Source organism: Phoenix dactylifera, chromosome 16 (assembly GCF_051530095.1).
Source record: "Phoenix dactylifera cultivar Ajwa chromosome 16, Ajwa_hap1_PhDact_Kaust_v1.1, whole genome shotgun sequence".
NCBI classification, from domain to species: Eukaryota; Viridiplantae; Streptophyta; class Magnoliopsida; order Arecales; family Arecaceae; genus Phoenix; species Phoenix dactylifera.
The window spans coordinates 10,093,324-10,112,853 of record NC_143205.1 but is presented as its reverse complement, the minus strand read 5'-3'; the positions used below and the strand labels follow the sequence as shown (position 1 = coordinate 10,112,853).

General features: G+C 43.2%; 1 protein-coding gene across 1 annotated transcript; it reads left to right on the top strand.

The window, feature by feature from the left end:
• The first annotated feature begins 12,203 nt into the window (after positions 1-12,203).
• LOC103720881 (UDP-galactose/UDP-glucose transporter 4) lies at positions 12,204-16,138 on the top strand. The gene is made up of 7 exons (XM_008810833.5): positions 12,204-12,672; positions 13,418-13,446; positions 13,541-13,742; positions 14,049-14,291; positions 14,418-14,519; positions 15,433-15,540; positions 15,651-16,138. The coding sequence occupies exons 1-7, from the start codon at positions 12,547-12,549 to the stop codon at positions 15,867-15,869; spliced, it is 1,029 nt and encodes a 342-aa protein (XP_008809055.3). The 5' UTR covers positions 12,204-12,546; the 3' UTR covers positions 15,870-16,138.
• Positions 16,139-19,530: the final 3,392 nt, after the last annotated feature.

Below are 19,530 nucleotides of genomic sequence, written 5' to 3'. Positions count from 1 at the left end.
CATAGACCTCCATGTTTCGGCCTAGCTGGTCTTTGAATATCCGGCTGACCAGCCTCTGATAAGTTGCTCCAGCATTCTTTAAGCCGAAGGGCATCACCTTGTAGCAATAGGTACCCCCGTCGGTGATGAAGGCCGTCTTTTTCTCGTCCTCCGGTGCCATCCGGATCTGGTTGTATCCGGAGAAGGCATCCATAAATGTCAACAGCTCGTGTCCCGAGGTGGAGTCCACGAGCTGATCGATGCTGGAAAGTGGGAAGCTGTCTTTTGGGCAGGCCTTGTTCAGGTCGGTGTAGTCCACGCACATGCGCCATTTCCCGCCGGCTTTTCTGACGAGGACCACGTTGGCGAGCCACTCTGGATAGGATATCTCCCGGATGAAGCCGGCCTTGAGGAGTTTGTCGACTTCCTCGGCGATCGCTCGTTGTCGCTCTGGGGCGGCGCTTCGCTTCTTTCGCCGCACGGGCTTGCAGGGCTTCACCTGGAGCCGGTGGATCGCGACTTCAGGGTCTATCCCTGGCATATCTGCAGGCGACCAGGCGAAGACATCCATGTTGCTCCGCAGGAAGCTGACGAGGCGATCCCTCTCACGGGTGTCAAGGCCGGAGCCGACCTGCACGGTTAGTTCGGGGGAATTTTCTTGCAAGGGAATTTGAATGAGCATCTCACCAGGCTCTACCCGATTCTTCTGAGGGCCGACCCGTGCCTCCAGGGTCTCGGCCGAGGACTTGTCTGTTGTTGAAATCGACGCCTCGGCCGGCTGATTTGCCTCATGAGTCGCCATGTAGCACCGCCTGGCTATCGTTTGGTCCCCACGAACTTCGCCGACCCCTTGGCTGGTGGGAAATCGCATGAGCAAGTGGCGGGTCGAGACTATGGCTCGGAGAGCGTTGAGTCCCGGTCGCCCGAGGATGGCATTATAAGCTGAGGGCAGGCGCACCACGAGGAAATCCATCTTCACGGTGCTTTCTCGGGGGGCGAGCCCGACTGTGACCAGGAGGGCAACCTCGCCCTCTACTGGGACCGAATCCCCAGTGAAGCCGACCAGCGGGGCGTTCATCCTCCGCAGCTGCTTTCCCGTCATCCCCATTCTGGAATAGGCATCAAAATACAAAACGTTCGCCGAGCTTCCATTATCAATCAAAACACGTTTTACATCAAATTTGTTCACAACCATAAAGACGACCACAGCGTCGTCATGGGGAATTTCAACTCCCTTCAGGTCCTCGTCTGAGAAGGAGATGGCCTCCGAGGCGCGCAAGCGCTTCGGGGTGGTTTCTTCCTCTGAAGCTTCTTCAGCCGAGGCCCCGCCTCGGATGGTGTTGATGGTACCGGCGATGGGCCTGTTAGCATTTGGATCTTCGGGCTGCGGGGGATTCTCACTAGCCTTCCCGCGGGCCGGTTTCGCACGAACCGGTCGAGCACTCCTCGGCGAATGAGTGCTTCAATCTCGTCCCGGAGCTGGAAGCATTCCTCCGTGTCATGACCGTGATCCCGGTGGAAGCGGCAGTACTTCCGGGGGTTACGCCAGGCTCCGGGATCCCGCCTTGGGGGCGGGGGTCGGAAGTAGTCCCGACCCTCGATCTCCATGAGGATCTCGGTCCGGGGAGCGGTGAGGGGAGTGTAATTTTCGTACCTCCCGTTGGGTGTGCGGGGCCGTTGTGGCGGCCTCGGGCGAGAAGGGGACCTTTGCCGAGGCAGTCCTTGCAGCCGGGGCAGGTGCCTCAGACGAGGCGGGTTCTCGGCTCGGCGCGGGGACGGGCTTCTGGGGCGGCCTCGGTCCTCGCGACGCCTTTTCTGCTTCTTAGAGGTCTGCTCGGCCCCGCTTCGCCTGGAAGCCACCGCTTCCTCGGCCTTTGCGTACTTTCGCGCCCGAACCAACATCTCTGTGAGGTCAGCGGGGAAGTTCTTCTCGATGGAGAAGAGGAATCTATAAGACCGGGCCCCCGTCTTCAGTGCTGACATGGCAATTGACTGGTCAAGATCCCGGACTTCCCATGTTGCAGCAGTGAAACGGTCCAGGTACTCCCTGAGAGACTCTCCCTCCTTTTGTTTTATATCGAGGAGGGAGTCGGAGGTCCGCCGCTGAGGTCGGCTGGCAGCAAAAGTGCTGGCGAACTGCCTGCCGAGCTGTTCGAAGGAGGAAACGGTGCTAGGCTTTAGCCCAGTAAACCAGAGCCGGGCTGCTCTTCGAAGTGTCGCTGGAAAGGCCTTACAAAGTAGAGCCTCCGAGGCTCCTTGCAGGGCCATTAAGGCCCGGTAGCTTTCCAGATGGTCGAGGGGGTCGGTCCTGCCGTTGTAGGGCTCCACCTGAGGCATCTTGAACCTTGGCTGGACCGGCTCTTCTTCAATTTGCTGAGAGAAGGGGGACCTCGTGGTGAACTCGAAGTCACCATCGCGTCCTGTCTTCCTGCCACGGAGCGCCTCAATCTGACGCTCCAGGTTCTCGACTTTCTTGTCGAGCTCATCACTCGGAGGGACCGCCGCAGCGGTTCGCCCCGGCGCCAGTTGCCCTGGGACTGACTCGGCTTCTGACGGTTGCGGCCAGTCTCCAGGACCCCTCACCGGGTGTTCCCCCCAGGGGGAGGTCGGAATACGGTGATCTTGGCTTGGGAGGGGCGGCCCAATCACAGGGGGCGCCGGTTGAACTGGGGCCGGAGGGAGTGGTGCCGTCGGGACGCCCCTAGGTTGCAGTCCTTGGATAGCGGCAGCCAAGGCCTGAACCTGCTGCACCAGGGCGTCAAGCTGCTCCGGCCGAACTTGGGGAGTCGAATCGGCCGGAGGTGGCGAGTTCTGGGCGGAATGTTCGGGGCTAGGTGGAGGACGTCGGGAGGCATTGGAAGCTTCCTTGCTTCTCAGCTTCATGGTCGCGACTCGGGCCCTTCCTCTAGCGCCAACTGTTGCTGGAAATTGGACCCGGGGGCGACCGTCGGCCGGAAGGGGGAGGCTCCGCCGCCTAAGCGGTGGGTGGCAGTCCGTCAGCGAGTGGCGTCTTCCTGGAGACCTGCAAGAAGCCGGTGGCCGGGCTCTCCGGCACCGGCCCTTCGATGCCTAAGTCAGCACAGGGGCAGTATGTGGAGAAAGATGGACCGAGAGAGATGAAGAGAGAGAAATTAGAGCCCGAGAGAGAGAGAGTCCCCCCTTTCAGTGGAGAAGTACTCCTTTTATAGGGAGGGCTAGTTCGCCTGTGATGTGATAGAGTCTGCCGTACGATCAGTCTTTTTAATGCTCGATCATGTAAGTCAATGCCATCATCGCAGGAGATTAGGCCGGAGCCCAAGTCGTCATGGAGCCACGCCGTCATTTATGGGCATGTGAATTTGCCGTGAAAGGCTGGGTGTCCGTAGGCGATGGAAGCCATACGCCTTAATTGTTGAGTAAGCGGAGGGCCTGCGAATGCCATGCGCTTTGATTGTTGAGTAAACCGGGAGTCTGCACGACTCGTATACATCGATTGTTGGTGAAGTCAACACGTAATCTCCCGACTAAGCTGTGGGAGGACGTGGCCTTAGGATATGGTTTGGGCGTTCTTGGATTGGCCAGGCTAAGTATCGCTAGGTCGGACCCTGCCCAGAGGGTCCGCTCGGCTGGCCCCTCCTCAGAGGAACACGCTCAGCCGGCTCCTGCTCGGAGGAATGCGCTCAGCCGGCTCCCGCTCGGAGGAATGCGCTCAGCCGGCTCCCGCTCGGAGGAACGCGCTCGGGTGGTTCCCGCTCGGAGGGAGGCGCTCGGCCGGTCCCTGCTCGAAGGCGCGCGCTCGGCCGGCTCCTGCTCAGAGGAGTGCGCTCGGCCGAGGATGCGGCGACACTTTTCCCCCAACAGGCCACATTGTTTAATGGCACCACATATTATGTCGTATTTAGATGCCCATGAGAATCCGAAGAGCTTGAATTATAATAAATTTCTTTTGTGTGTTGTATGTGTGGGATTAGGATAAGCCTCTGGTTGTAACTTGTAAAGCCTCACCACATACATTACTTGAATCAACACAGAACGATGGTGTTTTGATGGAGAAATTTGCACTGTTTATTTGCTTGTTTACACAACACAATTATCTATTGGAGAACTCTGAATTATTGTCGTCTCTTGCTCCATTTTATCTATTCAGACAAACTCCCAAATTCCTGCATGCGGTATAGGGGTGTAGGATGTCTCATTGGACATATCGCAGAAGCAAGCACCCAAATTTCCACAAATTAAGATAGTGATAATATCCTTGAGATGATTGAACTTTCAACTTACCTAGCATTACAAACTACACCGACTAGCAAATAAATGAACCTTTTTTTTATGGTTTTGAGCCATAACAAATAAAATAATTAAAAACAAAAGTATTAGGGCCTGGTATCATTTATTTTTTAATTTTTTTTTAAGTAGAAACACAGAATCTGATGTATAAAAATATTTGATTGGCTTGTTTCTATTATTTTTTTAAAAAATATAAGTGAAAAATTGATTCTTTTTTTTTTTTTGAAAGTGGCCTTTTCTTCCCCGTGCGCACCAATACACCCCCCCCCCCCCCCCCCCCTTCGGCGTCCCAACTACCAGTCTATTCAACTTATTTTCCGACTCCTTTTGACATCCTTGGTGATCTCCGATCTCGTCACCACATTGCCCACGGTCTTATTTAGAGGTGGGCAACGGGCCGTACCGGGCCGGCCCGGCCCAGGCCCCCCGGGCCCAAAGACTAAACGGGCCGTGCCTGGCACGGCCCGTCCAGCACGGAAGGCCAGCCCGGCCCGGCCCCAGGCCCCTCTATTGGTGGGCCGGGCCGGGCACGGCACGCCACGGGCCGTGCCAGGCACGGCCCGTAACGGGCGCAAACGGGCCGTGCCTGCAACGTCTCCAAACGGGCCGTGCCTGGCACGGCCCGTAACGGCTCCAGACGGGCCGTGCCAGGCACGGCCCGTCTGGAGAGGAGGAGGAAAATAGCCGTTTCCAACGGCTATTTTCGTGAAAATGACCCTTTTACCCCTCCCAACAGTCCAATAACGGCTGAATTGAGGGGTATTTTGGGAAAATTTTTTTTTGGGCTTCTATAAATAGCCCATTCCTTCCTCATTCTCACCACACCAAACCTCTCATTCTCTCCTTCTCTACTGCTATTATTTCTCTCTTCTAAAGTGCTCTTCTAGCAATTTAATTTTTAGTTTGTTCAAGTGCTACACAAGAGGAGGTTCCTGTTGAGAAGAGAAGGTCGCTTCTGTTGAGAGCACAAGAGGAAGCTCGGAATCTCGGCTCTGCCTCTGCCCTCCGACCCTCTACTCAATTCCTCCTTGCGGTTAGTTTTTATTTTTTGAATTAATCAGAGATATGTCATCTTTTGAGGACAGTCAGTTTGGCATTCCTGTTTCTGAGGGAGAAGAAACTAATCCCCAACCCCCTGTTCCTAGTTCCTCTAGAACTGGTGAACCGAGTGAAGGTCAAACCTCTTCTCGTAAGAGGACTAGTACTGTATGGAATGAATTTGATAGAGTTATGGTTGAGGGAGTCTGGAAAGCTAAATGTAAAAAATGTGCCAAACTTTATAGTTGTAGTAGTAGTGGGGGAACAGGGCATTTAAAAAGACATCAAGAGAGTCATAGGATGCATGATTCTCATGCTCAAACTCAAAGTACCCTTAATATACAAGGGGGATTACTTGTAGGTAATTTTGCATATAATCATGAAAATCAAAGAAAAGCACTTGTAAAATGGATAGTTAAGGATGAATTACCTTTTAGTTTATGTGAATCTTTTAATTTTGAAGAATATGTTCAATTAAACCTACAACCTGCTTACAAAAGAACTAGTAGGCGTACATTTAGAAGAGTAGCTATGACCAATTTTTTAGCAATGAAACAAAATTTAATTGAAACACTTTCTACTTTAAATGTAAAAATTTCATTAACTTCTGATATTTGGTCAGCATCTGTAGGTAGTAATTGTTTTATTGCCATTACTGCTCATTATATTGATAATGATTGGCAATTAAATAAACGTATTCTTGCTTTTCGTGCTTTTGATTTTCCACATTCTGGGCAACAAATTTCAAATATAATTTATCAAACTGCATGTTCATATAATATTAATGATAAAATTATGTCTATTACTTTTGATAATGCATCTAATAATAATTCTGCTGTTGTATTATTAAAAGACTCATTGCATCCCATATTAGATGGAAATTTACTGCATATTAGATGTGCATGTCATATCTTAAATCTTTCTGTTCAAGCTGGCATGGGCATGATTCAAGATGTGATTTCAAAAATTAGAAATGCAGTTTCTTTTATTCATGCTTCTAGATCAAGACTTCAAGAATTTAAGGAATTATGCATAAATCATGGTAAACGTTTTAAAAAATTTAAACTTGATGTAATTACTCGTTGGAACTCCACATATAGCATGATACATGATGCATACCCATATAAAAATTTATTAAGTGCATATATTAATGATCGTGGATTAGGATTTACATTGACTAAAACTGATTGGAATAAAGGAAAAATTTTGGAAGATTTTTTGCTTAGTTTTTATAATGCTACCAATGTTCTTTCTGGTATTTATTACCCTACTTCATGTTCATTTTTACAACAAGCATATATAATTAGTCAAAAATTTGCAGAACATAGATATGATGATGTTTTAATGCCTATTATTGACCTAATGGAATCTAAATGGAATGAGTATTGGGACAGGATATGTCCTATGCATAACTTAGCTGCTGTATTTGATCCTAGAGTTAAATTAAATGGCGTGCTAATTTTACTTGATGCATACTCTGAAAATATGAATCAAGATGCTGAATCTGCTAAAGATGAGGTAAAAAAACTTCTTTATGATATTTATGCTATATATGATGAAAAAATTCGTGGATCTAGAACACAAATACAAACCTCTATTTCTCCTTCTAGTAGTTCTCGTTCGTCATCTATTTTTTCATTCATTGCACAGAGAAGACACACACATGCTTCAAGTTCCTCTTCATCTTCTTCATCTTTAAGTAGTGAACTAGAATTTTATTTACGAAATGATCTTCATTCTGCATATGATGAAAATCAAATAGAGAATCTAGATGTATTATCTTGGTGGAAGAGTGTTAGAAATCAATATCCTGTTATGTCTGCAATTGCACGCGATATTTTAGCTGTGCCGATGTCCACGGTAGCATTGGAATCCGCTTTTAGTGCAGGTCGGCGTGTTCTTGACGAAAAGAGAAGTAGGATGACGGGCGAAACGGTGGAGATGCTTCTCTGCTTCAAGGATTGGCTGGATGCTGAGGCAAGACTTCAAGATAAAGGTGCACATAATACAACATCCTCTGATGATGATGATACAAACACTACTGAAGACTGAAGACTGAAGAGTGAATACTGATTCACTGAATCACTGATGATTAGTAAGATTTCTTAATTTTTTATAATTGTATATTTTTATTGTATTCTGGAGGTCAGACCAAGGTCCAAACCTCGGCCCTTTCTTAGTTTCTTATTGTATTCTAGAGGTCAGACCAAGGTCCAAACCTCCCTTCATGTACCATTTTGATTTAAATTAATAAACTGGTAGGGGTCTATGCCAAACCCCCCACCATTAAGGTGGCTTTATATTCATAAATCATAAATTCTTAGTGTTCAATATTTATTAATTTATTAAAAAAATTTATGAAGCATTAATTTTTATCGGGCCGAGCCGGGCCCAGGCCCGGACCGTGCCAGGCCCGCGTGCCAGCCCGGCCCAGGCCCTTATGGGCCGTGCCGTGCCCGCGGGCCTAGACCGGGCCGTGCCGGCCCAGGCCCGAAGCGGGCCGTGCCAGGCACGGCCCGCTGGCCAGGACCCTCTAGCCCAGCACGGCCCTCTCAAAGGGGCCGTGCCAGGCACGGCCCGGCACTGTAGCTGGCGGGCCGTGCCCGGCACGGCCCGCTTCGTGCCGTGCCGGGCCGCCCACGGCCCGGCTCAGTGCCCATCTCTAGTCTTATTACCCGTATCCTCCGCTCCCTCTTCTGCTTCTTTCTCGACCTAGTCCGCACATCCTCCGATCGCCCCCTGTACAATAGTTGCCAACTTTGCCGAGACTGAGTGCATCCCCAAGCATTTGTTCTTCCGTCGCCACCATCTTTGGTCCTATTTAAGAAATATATTTTTCTAGTTCCGTTGTTAAAAATTAAAAAAAGTAGTGACTACTACCAAATATATTTCCATAGTTAGAAACATAGTTCCTGTTTTTATTTTTTTTTTAAAAAAGTAATTGCGATGCCAAATAAAATCTTAATATGGATTTCTACTATGAGTATCAGAAGAAAACTATCATGTGGACCTGTGGCCTATAGGCAAATAGCTAGGAGTGTAAATGAGTCGAATCAGACCAAATTCTGAGTGATCTCGACCCGATCTGATTTATTATTCGAGTCCAAAATTTTGGATCCAGATATGATCCAATAAAAAATCAAGTCGGGTCAGATCGAGTCCACATCAAACCCAATGGGCCATTCGGGCCGGGTCGGGTTCATATAATTCGGTCCTAACTCAAAAAAATTCGGAAGCTGGTGAAGCGGGTGGTTGGAGGAATTGTTGAAGCTTTGCCAGACGGCGGGGCCACCGCCATTTTTGAGGACGAGGTTGCCGATCTCACTAAGGGAAGCGGCTGTGATGTCCTTGCCGGAGGTGTTGGATTGAGAGACGACGGAGTCGGAGCCATTAGTTAGGCAGAGGTCGTCGTCGGAGCGAAGCTGGAGTGAGGCGGCAGAGTCAACCGCGGTGGGGGCGTTGTCGCTGCCGATGGTGGTCCAGACGCGGATGGCCGCGAGGAAGAGGGAGAGGTTCTCGAGGTTGGAGACGAAGTTGAGGGAGAAGGTTCGGTTCTCGAAGGTCCAAGAGGAGGAGTTGGAGGGGGTGAGAGTGGAGCCCAGGGGGATGTCAGCGGTGCCGGCAGGGGAGAGGCGGCGGAGGAAGAGCAAAAAGGAGAGTTGGCAGAGGAGGAGGTGCCAGACTTATTTTTCTCTCGATCTCGACTTCTCTTCTCGCGAGGTGGAGAGTTGGAAGAAGGGTTATAAATAGAAAAGAGGGGAGAAGAGTTAGAGCCGAAAAATTTCCGAACAAGAAACTTAGAAGAAGCAAAATAGGTATAATAAATGAGTCTTGAATGCCCCTATACTTGCCTTCTAAGCATTTATTACATCATGTGTAATAAATGGTAACCATAAAAACAGGCATCTAACTTGGAACTAGCTTAGAATTATTATTTATAGTAATATTTTAATATTTTACATATGGATTGTTCGGATCGAATGTGAATGTAGTAAATCCAAATTCGATCTAAAAATAGAACGGGTTCGATATTAGAACCCGATCCGACCCCACGGGTTCTTCAAAATGGATTGGGTCGTGTCACGGGTTAACCTGATCTATTTGCAGCCTTACAGCTTTCTCGTCCAACCTAGAAACATAAATACGGTAAAGGGGAATCGATGTAACTTTAAGAAATTTAAAGTCATACCTTTAGATTAAGATTGACTAGGACTAGTTTAGGTTGGCTCAAGTTAGATCTAGTCATCTAATGTTTCAATCGTTTTAGACCTAGTTAGCACGGTCATGTGGAGTCCAAGTCAAGTAAGAGAATATATCATCCATATCTGACGAGAGTTTTCAAATTGGTTATCGTTTCGACCCAAAATGAACTGGTCTCAAAACTTGGGTCAGATGAAGCCTAAGCACATCAGCACTTGGTCAGGCCATGTCTCGACCTAACTTATTTGCAATCTTATCCAAAATCAAACAAGAAGTCTCGTATTATTATTATTATTATTTTATTTTGATATCTGAGTAATTAATAAGTGTTTCTATTACAGAAATGCTGCATAAGGGGACCATAATTTTTCAGATTCTTGTTCAATCTCAATCTAATTATATGTAAATTGGTACTTTTCTTATAACCCAAAAAATTCTGTATGACAAACATTAAATCATTAACCTAATCATGGTGTAGCCCAATAATGTTAGTACTTCACTTAAAATATATTAGTATTGAATGATAGTTAGGTGTTTGTGTTATGAGGTGGTAGACAGGTCACCTTCAAGTAACAAGGCCTTGTCACACCAAAATATCTTAAGCCATTAGTTTCTTTTATAATTATCTTGAACCTTTCTATACCAAAATGTTAAAATATAGACTTCTTGGCACCATTGCTGTCTATTATTCTTTCCGTGCATTATTTTCCTATAGTATACTTTATTTATTCTATTCTATCCAACTAGATTTAAAAAGAGCCACTATTAAGGGCATAATCTTTTTATAAAAAAAGATGAAAATCGACTTTTTCCAAGGCACCATTATCATTCCAGTTGGCTTTTTGCTAGCAACCTCTATGAAGCCTCTCAATTGGTACATGCTATAAAATGACAAAAAAAAAAGAGGTTAACATATGCAAGCAGGACAGACTTGAAAAAAGTTTAAGTACAACAAACACATGGTATTACATCAAGTATATAAACATTACTAAGAAATATAAGACATGAAGCAAAAGAAATTATTATGAAACTCTATGCATTGTTCCCCCCTAATTCATTGCCGCACTGCATCTTGCCAACTCAAAATAAGTTATGTGAAAATTATAGAAAGAATTAAGATTAAAATGATGCTATCGATCTAGCATTTATTCATCTATTTTACTTTATAATGCGAATTGTAGTAACTTATTTATATGCGAGACATTTTTGACCATCCATACTTTCTCTCTACCCATAATTCTTCTTTCTTACCCCCTTTAACTTTTTAAGACCATGCATTGATAGTTATGTTCGGGTTGCATGAAAGAGCGATTAATATTCTTCCACAATATTGGCCGTTAGATCGCACTCTTTATAAGTCTCAAAACATTTTGAACATTTTCATTCATCCATCTGCATAGATTTTGAAGTGGGCATCTCATAATTCATGAGATTCGTAGGTTGATAGAGAAGCGCGACTCCCACCAAGCTTCCCATGTATTTGGGGAGGCCAACGCGGTGGCTAACTGGTATGCGGCCCATCACTCTGGTGGTTTTGTTTGGGTTGGAAATGGGTATATTACAAGACCATTATGTAGTGCTCTATTTTTTTATTTTGTTAATTGCATTCATACACATAGTGTGTGAGCCGCTCTTGCATAAAAAAGTTACCCCTAGCCCTCATATTGTATTAGTTACTATTAATTATTTACTTTTTACAAAAACGCGTGCTGGCTATAACTGGTAGGTTATAATTCAAAACGGTAGTAAATCCTCCTGGATTTCCAAATATAAACCGTTACGTTTAAGCTAATCTAAATATTGTTATAAAAATATTAACTGACATCGCTTCGCATGCCCCGGTAAAAAACAAGATCTCTCAAAAGAGGCAAATTAGGCCATCACCCAATCGTAACCCCATGGGCCCCACAGGACAACCAATTGGGCGCCTGTGGGTCCCACTTTCGAAGATGGGCTGCTAAGTGGGTTGAAATTGGGGTCTCTACAGCTTTTATCGGTGCGAAGAATGATAAAAGCATGAACCGCCGAATTACACCTGCGCCATTCCCCACGTGGCGCTTCCCAACCCCCGCCCCGGCTTCCCCATTTCCCGACGCGCCTCCCCCGATACGATACGATACGATACGATACGATTCTCCGGAGTTATCGCCCAATAAAATGGGGACAGGGTGGCGCCTCCACCGGTTCCCGTCTCTCTCGCACGGTTATCTCGTGCCGGCCCACTTAAACAACGCCCAGAAATAATCCCATCCGTTCGATCTGAGGCCCACTAAACCAACGGAAGAGATCGTGAATTACGGTCGGCTCCCATGGACTGAAACCAGATTCCTGTTCCGAGATCCTAACGGAGATCAGGACCGTCCAGGCGTATCGAACGGCGGTGAGGCGGGCGTCCCTAAGGGGTCCTTGTCTTATAGCCTCTATGGCATCTGCGCGGAACCAGAGAAATCGACGCGTAGCAACAGCTAGCTGGGAAAGCTCCGAGGCCCAAGTATTTTTACCAACGAAACGCCGATCACATCAATCACGTTATCACCGTGAAGCCGGTCTCGCCACGTCGGTAACTAGGCCTTTTCGTGCAGGATTTGGGCTTTATAAGATGAGGATAGGATCTCGATATGCTCGTATTAGACGCGTGTATCGGCTGAGAAAATCTCTTCTCTTTCTCTTTCTAAATTTCTCGCCACCTTCCTTTCCCCGTCTCTCTCTCTCTCTCTCTCACAGGAGCAGGGAATAGAGAGAACAGGGGAAAGAAGTGAAAACGCCGGCAGAGGAGGTAAAGAGATCGAAAGAGAAGTGCCAAATATAATACTCGGAGAGAGAGAGAGAGAGAGAGAGAGAGAGATGTGTTTATAGAGAGGAGCAGGGAGAAAGGTGGTCGGCATCTTGTATGAGTTTCATCTTTCCTCCTTTGAGGTTTGGAATTTTGAAATGAATAGATACCGGGGGGATCCTTTTCTTCGTCTATGGAGCAATCCTTTTTCTCTTTGGCGTTTGTTGCTTTAGTGTTTTGAACTCTGAGCTTGTTGTTGTGTTTGTTGTGAAAGAGGGGGAGAAGGAGAGATGAAGGGAGAGGAGCAGGGGAGGGCTCTGTTTGGGATATCACTGACAGAAAGGCCAAAGTGGCAGCAGTTCCTCATATGCTCCTCTGGGTTTTTCTTTGGCTACTTGGTCAATGGCATTTGTGAGGTATCTGACTCTGTCTTATTGTTGCTATAGGCTTGCTTCCATGTGTGGTGCTGAAAAGATTCGACTTTTTTATCCGTTGCTCTTGCTTATGATCTACAAAGGCTCAGTTTTTCTCCTTTGCTCCTGGTTTTAATCGGAATTCTTTTACGAGTTTTGATTCTTACATGCATGAGCCTCGGATTTGTTAACGTTCGTGGCCCTTCTCCCTCTTCACCTGGGCTCTTTTATTGCTTTTCTTTTACCCATGGGTGTTGATCTCTGTGTGTGTGTATGTGTGTGTGTGGTCTATATAGGTTTTGTTCCATGAATGCAGTTGGAAAGTTCCAATTTTTATACTGCTTATTATAAGAATCCTCTTGTAGGTATTTTCTTCTACATGCATGAGCCAATAATTTTTTTCGTAATTAAGTTTTTCACTCCGTTTTTCTTGATTTATTTCGTCCATTTTTTGATAATTAGCCTATAATCTCTTCTTGTTTTCTTGTTCTATTGTCTTCTCCTCTGTCAATTTTTCCTTTTATTGGTTCCAACTTAAAGAGCCGAAAAGTTTCAATATCTGAATCCTTATCGTTTCCCCCTCTATCTTTTCTTATATTTTTCCTTTTTCTTGATTACTTCTTTGAAAGAAGCTTTTTTGTGCACTCCTGCTTCTTGGCAATGTACAATGTTTTCTTTGTGTTGTGAAGGATATGATGATATGACACTTACACCTAATCTGCTTTGTTTTCTTGTTCCCATGGTTCAGGAATATGTCTACAACCGTTTGCAATTCAGGTGCTACACTCTGACCTCATGGCTTTTGTCTTATTCTTGTCTTTTGGTTTTAGATTTTGTGCTTAATTTTAACAGAAGTTGCTGTGATTTGCAGCTATGGATGGTACTTCACCTTTGTGCAGGGGTTTGTCTACTTGGGACTCATACGCCTGCAGGGCTTTACCATGAAGCAGATGGTGAACCCATGGAAGACCTATATCAAGCTGTCGGCGGTTCTCATGGGATCGCATGGCCTCACAAAGGGGTCCCTTGCCTTCTTGAACTACCCGGCTCAGCTGATGTTCAAATCAACGAAGGTTCAGTCTGCAATTCCTTTCCATTCCCATTAGCTTCATTTTTTGCCCAATCCATTTTAGCTTTCTAGTTAGCACTGAATTTTGTTTACTTGCATATGTTTGATCAGTTAATGCAGTATGTGTGATAATGATCTCAGACCGTTCCTTTAAAAAAAAATCAGAACCTTGTTGATGCCATTATGTTCTTAAAAATTTGATTCTTCTGAGATTTAGCGGTATTCGAAATGCATTGGAGGATTAAAAGCAATGTGTTCTTAGGTTTTCTTGATAAATTTTCATGTGATAACTTTTAGCAACATGGTGTAGGTACTACCAGTGATGATAATGGGGGCCTTCATTCCTGGTCTTCGGCGTAAATATCCAGTGCATGAATACATTTCTGCAGTGCTTCTTGTCCTGGGACTCATCATCTTCACCTTGGCTGATGCCCAAACATCACCCAACTTTAGCGTCATTGGCGTGGTGATGGTATCTGGTGCTCTTGTTATGGACTCATTTCTTGGTAATCTCCAGGAGGCTATCTTTACCATGAATCCTGAAACCACCCAGGTGATTCGCATTTGCCTTCTTTTCTCCTATCCTCTGTTATTTATTGGCATGCATGTGGTCTTTTACTAGCTGCTTTGTTTGTACTCTGAAATGTTCATATGAAAACTGTGAAACTTTATATTCTAGATGGAAATGCTCTTCTGCTCTACAGTTGTTGGCCTACCTTTCTTGATCCCACCCATGCTTTTAACTGGGGAGCTATTCAAAGCCTGGAATTCTTGCTACCAGGTGAATTATTCTGCTTTCTTTCTTTCTTTCTCTGTTTTTTTGGAACAATTGCTGAACAAATAAATAGAGAAGTTATTCATTCTTTTGGTGAAATTTATAAGAAATTATAGTATTGCCCACGTTGCAAGAGCATTCTTGTTAATTCTTAGTTTTGGGTTACCAAATGTTGTAAGATCTTTAAGAATCTAATTAATTATTACAACCAAAAAAAAACTAGTGAATTCAAAGGCTGAAGAGTTAGGCCTTTCTGTGGGCTGTCGAGCTTTAGGAATCCATTGAGTCATTACATTGTGCAAAAAGAAATGGGTGATCTAGTGAATGTCAGATGCCCGTTAAACCTACAAATACTTTTAACAACCAACAGAAATCAAAGTTAAGAAACCATACAAATATCACTTATACAGCATGTTCTCTGTCTTCCGAATCAATAATAATGCAACTAGTATGAATTGGGGCTTGCTTAGCAACCAGATATTCTAGGTCTAATTTCTTGGATCGTGCATTCGAAAAAATTATGGACCCGTGTGATTAAAGTGCGGGTGGGTCTCCCTCTCTCACTATCAGAAAAAAAGCAACTAGTAGGGCATGGAAGGAAAACAATTTGGGTCCATTCATGTAGTTATGAGTCGTTGGCTTATTAAACTGGTGAAAGTGACATGTAGTTATCGGCTTTCCACTCATGCATCATCACCTTATCAACACTGTTCATCACATTTTTTCTTTGTGTCTGTACATCAAAGTGCTATCTCAACCATGTGTCTGTGTTTGTGTACTATATTTATACTCAAAGGGAAACATTTTGTAGTTTTTTCGCTGAATAATACTAGCTTGATTTGGATCGCTTGTAATTGAAGATTTAAAGCTGGACACTATCAGTCTGATGAGAGTCTCTTCTCATTGTTAATGGATGCAGCATCTATATGTCTATGCTGTGCTGGTGTTCGAAGCAATGGCCACCTTTGTCGGTCAGATCTCTGTGCTCTCCCTCATTGCAATTTTTGGGGCAGCAACTACTGCAATGGTACATTTCAGTATTTTTAGTGTCTCTTTTGACATCTTGTAGTATCAGTGCAGCTGAATTCGGAAACATGATTCACATATTAAGTCTTTCCTGTGTTCATGTTTTGTTAGGTAACTACAGCGAGGAAGGCAGTCACACTACTGCTATCTTATCTGATATTCACAAAGCCATTGACGGGGCAGCACAGCACCGGACTTTTACTGATCTCCATGGGGATCATCTTGAAACTTCTTCCAGAATACAAAGACCCTATTCCTCCTAAATTCAAACAGCAGCAGCAGCAGCAAGGATCTCGAGAACAAGAAGAAGAAAAGAGGCCCTTGGTTTGAAGTTGTATAGATACTTGCTTTGTGATCTTGTTCTCTGGTTCATTTTAGGAGTGTAATTTCCAAGGGTGTTTGTTTTATTGTTTATTGTTTTATTTTTTTCCCTCCTTTCTTCTATATGGTTTTTGAGTTTCCATTAATTTAGATCTTTACGACCAATTAACAAATGAGGAAAATTGTATATTTTCCGCAGTCGGTGAACCGGCGTCTCCCGAATGCTACTAGAGATGCAGCAATGCTTAACCTATTTAACTCGTTTCAACTTATTTCAACACATATTGTGGTTGGGTTGGATTACTTATTTAATAAAATGGTCGGGTTTATATCTAAATTTTTTGACTTATTCAATAAGCAGGTTGGGTACATGTTGATAGATTTTTGACCTAATCTGTATCTAACCCAATCTGTATCTGACTTGACCCTATCTGGTTGCCACCCATTGATACCTATCGTAACCTAATGATAGCTTGTTGAACAAATTGATGATGTAAAGAACAGTATGGCTAAGGTAAACGCATGACTGGAATAAGAAGTGATTTAATTCATCATAATGGAGAATTTTCGAAAGTTGCATCATTTTCATGGATAACAACGGGATGATTGGCCATAAAAATGTTCTGTATTCATTCAGAGGCCTGGTTGTCAAATTCAATCTCTTGAGTCCAATTTTGCTCTAGATTTCCTGGTACAAGTCGCCATTTATGCTGATAAAAGCATAGGACTGTCACTGCTCTTAGCCTGTGTTTACTGTAAGAAATGCTGCTGACTTGTAAAAAGCCAAGCTTAGCATATCTTCAACCTACGTACCCTCTGAAGTACGCTGCACTTCTCCATTATGGTGATGCTTGAAGGAGTCATGTTAGCTTTGAGTAAGATTCAAAATATTGACTTGAATTTTATTGACATTGACTTACTTAGCTTTAATTGCACGGTTGCCGGTACTTGCCACCAATGCTTCTACCATTGGAAAACAAACCAAGTGCTAAACGTTGATCATATGACACCATTTTTTTTTTTTGAAGTTTTTGGCCATCAATAATTTTATACATATTTTGTTTATTTACTATCGAATACTCAATACACATATACTTGAGCATCATTTTCTTGGTCAACAAAAATTAATAGTTGTGGGATCTCATTTCCTATTCGAACTAATCGAGAAGGCTAATAATCAGAGTTCATGGACTTCAGAAAAAAAGAAAATTTGCCATGTTAATAGTTACAATGTTCTCCAAATTATTGAAAAAAAAATCTTGAATTATTCTCATTTTTTTCTCGACCGGAAAGTTCTCACTGATTTTATGATTTATTCACAAATACTTTACAACTAATTTAATAAATATTTTGTTTCCATCATTTATTACTTTTCCTCTCATATACTTTTTTTTATAAGAAAATAAAGTTCAAAGTCCATATTCTTCTAATAGCAACAAAGTACTTGGAATCCGAGTCATATGCGACCCTTTAAGTACTGCCGAAGGAAAGGACTTGATCATTCTATTCCATAAGGTATCCTACGTAATACAAGCGGACTTTTCTTTCTACTCCTCGTAGCAAGGTAGTGGAGGTTAGGATATCAACGTCAACACCTTCCCTACTATGGTGAGTTTTTGGCAGCAATTGCTATATATATATATATATTGGTGAACTTAGATGTTCATGGGAATGGTGCCTCAAATAAAGATATGGCTAGTAGAGGAGATTCTAATACTTCAACAAGTTTTGGGATTTCAAATGGCATGCATTTAAAAACCCTTTGACAACTGCATGTAGATATGTTTTGCTAAAATCAAGATAAGGTCATGGTCCATCACCATATCTTATGGCCATGACAATTACCATCACTATCCTTATCATCATTGCTCAAGATTTTACCATCAAATGCAGGGCCGGATTCATAGCAGAAGTCTAAGATCAAAAGTTTTACTTGGAAGGATTGAGCAAACATTATGGCCTACTGTGCACATGAGATCAAAATCGCTTAGAAATCAAGGTCAAATCCTTGAAAGCAGATTTGAGAAAGGGATGTGCTAAATGGAATATATATGAACAATTGGCAGGTTGGAAGATCTAATTTATTGATCACAATTTAAGTTTATGCCGCTAACAGAGAAGGGCCATCATTTTACCATACTAGCTAGCATATTCTCTAGACTTGCAAATGTTCATCCCTTTTGTCAAGTTCTTTGTTGGTGACAATACAAAAATCTTCCTAAGATCTATATTTACCACGCTCATATCCAATAATTTGTAAAACCTACCGTTACATCCCGTTAAATTAAAAGCATTAGTGAGACGATTTACCTTAGGTCAAATTTGCTCTTAAGTGGGGACGATTAAGGTTATTGTGGTTATTTTTATGATGTGGCATTTGGGTACTATTTAAGGTTAACTGTTTGATTAATATTCCCTTAAGTAATGGGCTAAAGTGTTGGACTAAAAAAAAAAAAAAAAAGGAGGACAAGCATTCAGATTGTTAGATGTAAGTATATTTTATCTCTAATCTTAAAAATATATATATATAATTTATTTTAATATTATTTATTATTAACATACTCTGATTTATTTATCCTGGACGGCAACGCATAGATTAATGCAGGTAGGCTTTCATTTATTATACCCCACTTAAAGGCCTTACCGGAGTTTGTGGCCCTTTGAATCATCATCTACACATGCTCGTGGGTCACATTTGCAGCACTAAGCGAGTCTTCGTTGTTATTCTTTTTTATTATCATTCTATTAAATGTTGGCCTTCTTCCATATTTTTTACGTAGTTTAATTTTTCATATTTAATATGCTCGTAAGGGGTTTTTAAAGGCTTGTTTATTAACTTGTCGAGCTACATTGGGTTGTTCAAATAAGGAGCCTCTAGGATTTACCTTTTGAACCCATTAAGTGGCTTTGAATGGGGTAGCCGAGCGAACCAACTAGTGCCATCATAGAGTCCAAGTGTCGTCACCCTCAAGGCTTCGAAGAATACTCTTTGATTAGAAAAGTAATTTTTTCTCTAAATTGGACCAAAGTGCTCAAGTCTACATCGATAAATTTGTCAAGTATGAGAGAATAATAATTATATTATTTTATATCAAAAATAATACTTTGAATTTTTAAGTATAATAAATATTAAAAATTAAATAGTATAAAAAAAATGTTTTTTTTAATGCAATTGTCTCAAAAAATGTGTTCAAACTGTCTTAACTTGAAAGGTTTGTGGACAAGGCTGATCCTATGCAAATTAAAGATGGAGTTATATGGTTTAAGGTAAGAATTGAGACAATGGTACAAGAAGTTTGGTGGTTTCATGTATGATGAAGGTTGTTTGAGATGTGTATCGGATCATTATGTTTACTACAAAGGGTTAGCATACGGCACATTCATTATTTTGTTTCTTCGTATGAATGACATGTCGATTACTAGCAATAGTCGAAATGAAATCAAAAGGTTGAAGCTTGATATATCTAAGGATTATACTACAAAGAACTAGGGGCAACTATAAATATTTCAGGCATGCATATGAAAAAAGGCCAAGAGCATGATAAGATATATGTTTAATACCGGATGGCAGCATTGGCAAGCTGTGAAGTGGATCCTCCAATATTTGAAGGGAACACGAAGATTCATCTTGTGCTTCGGAAGCTTTACTTTGAAGGTTGTTGGCTATGTT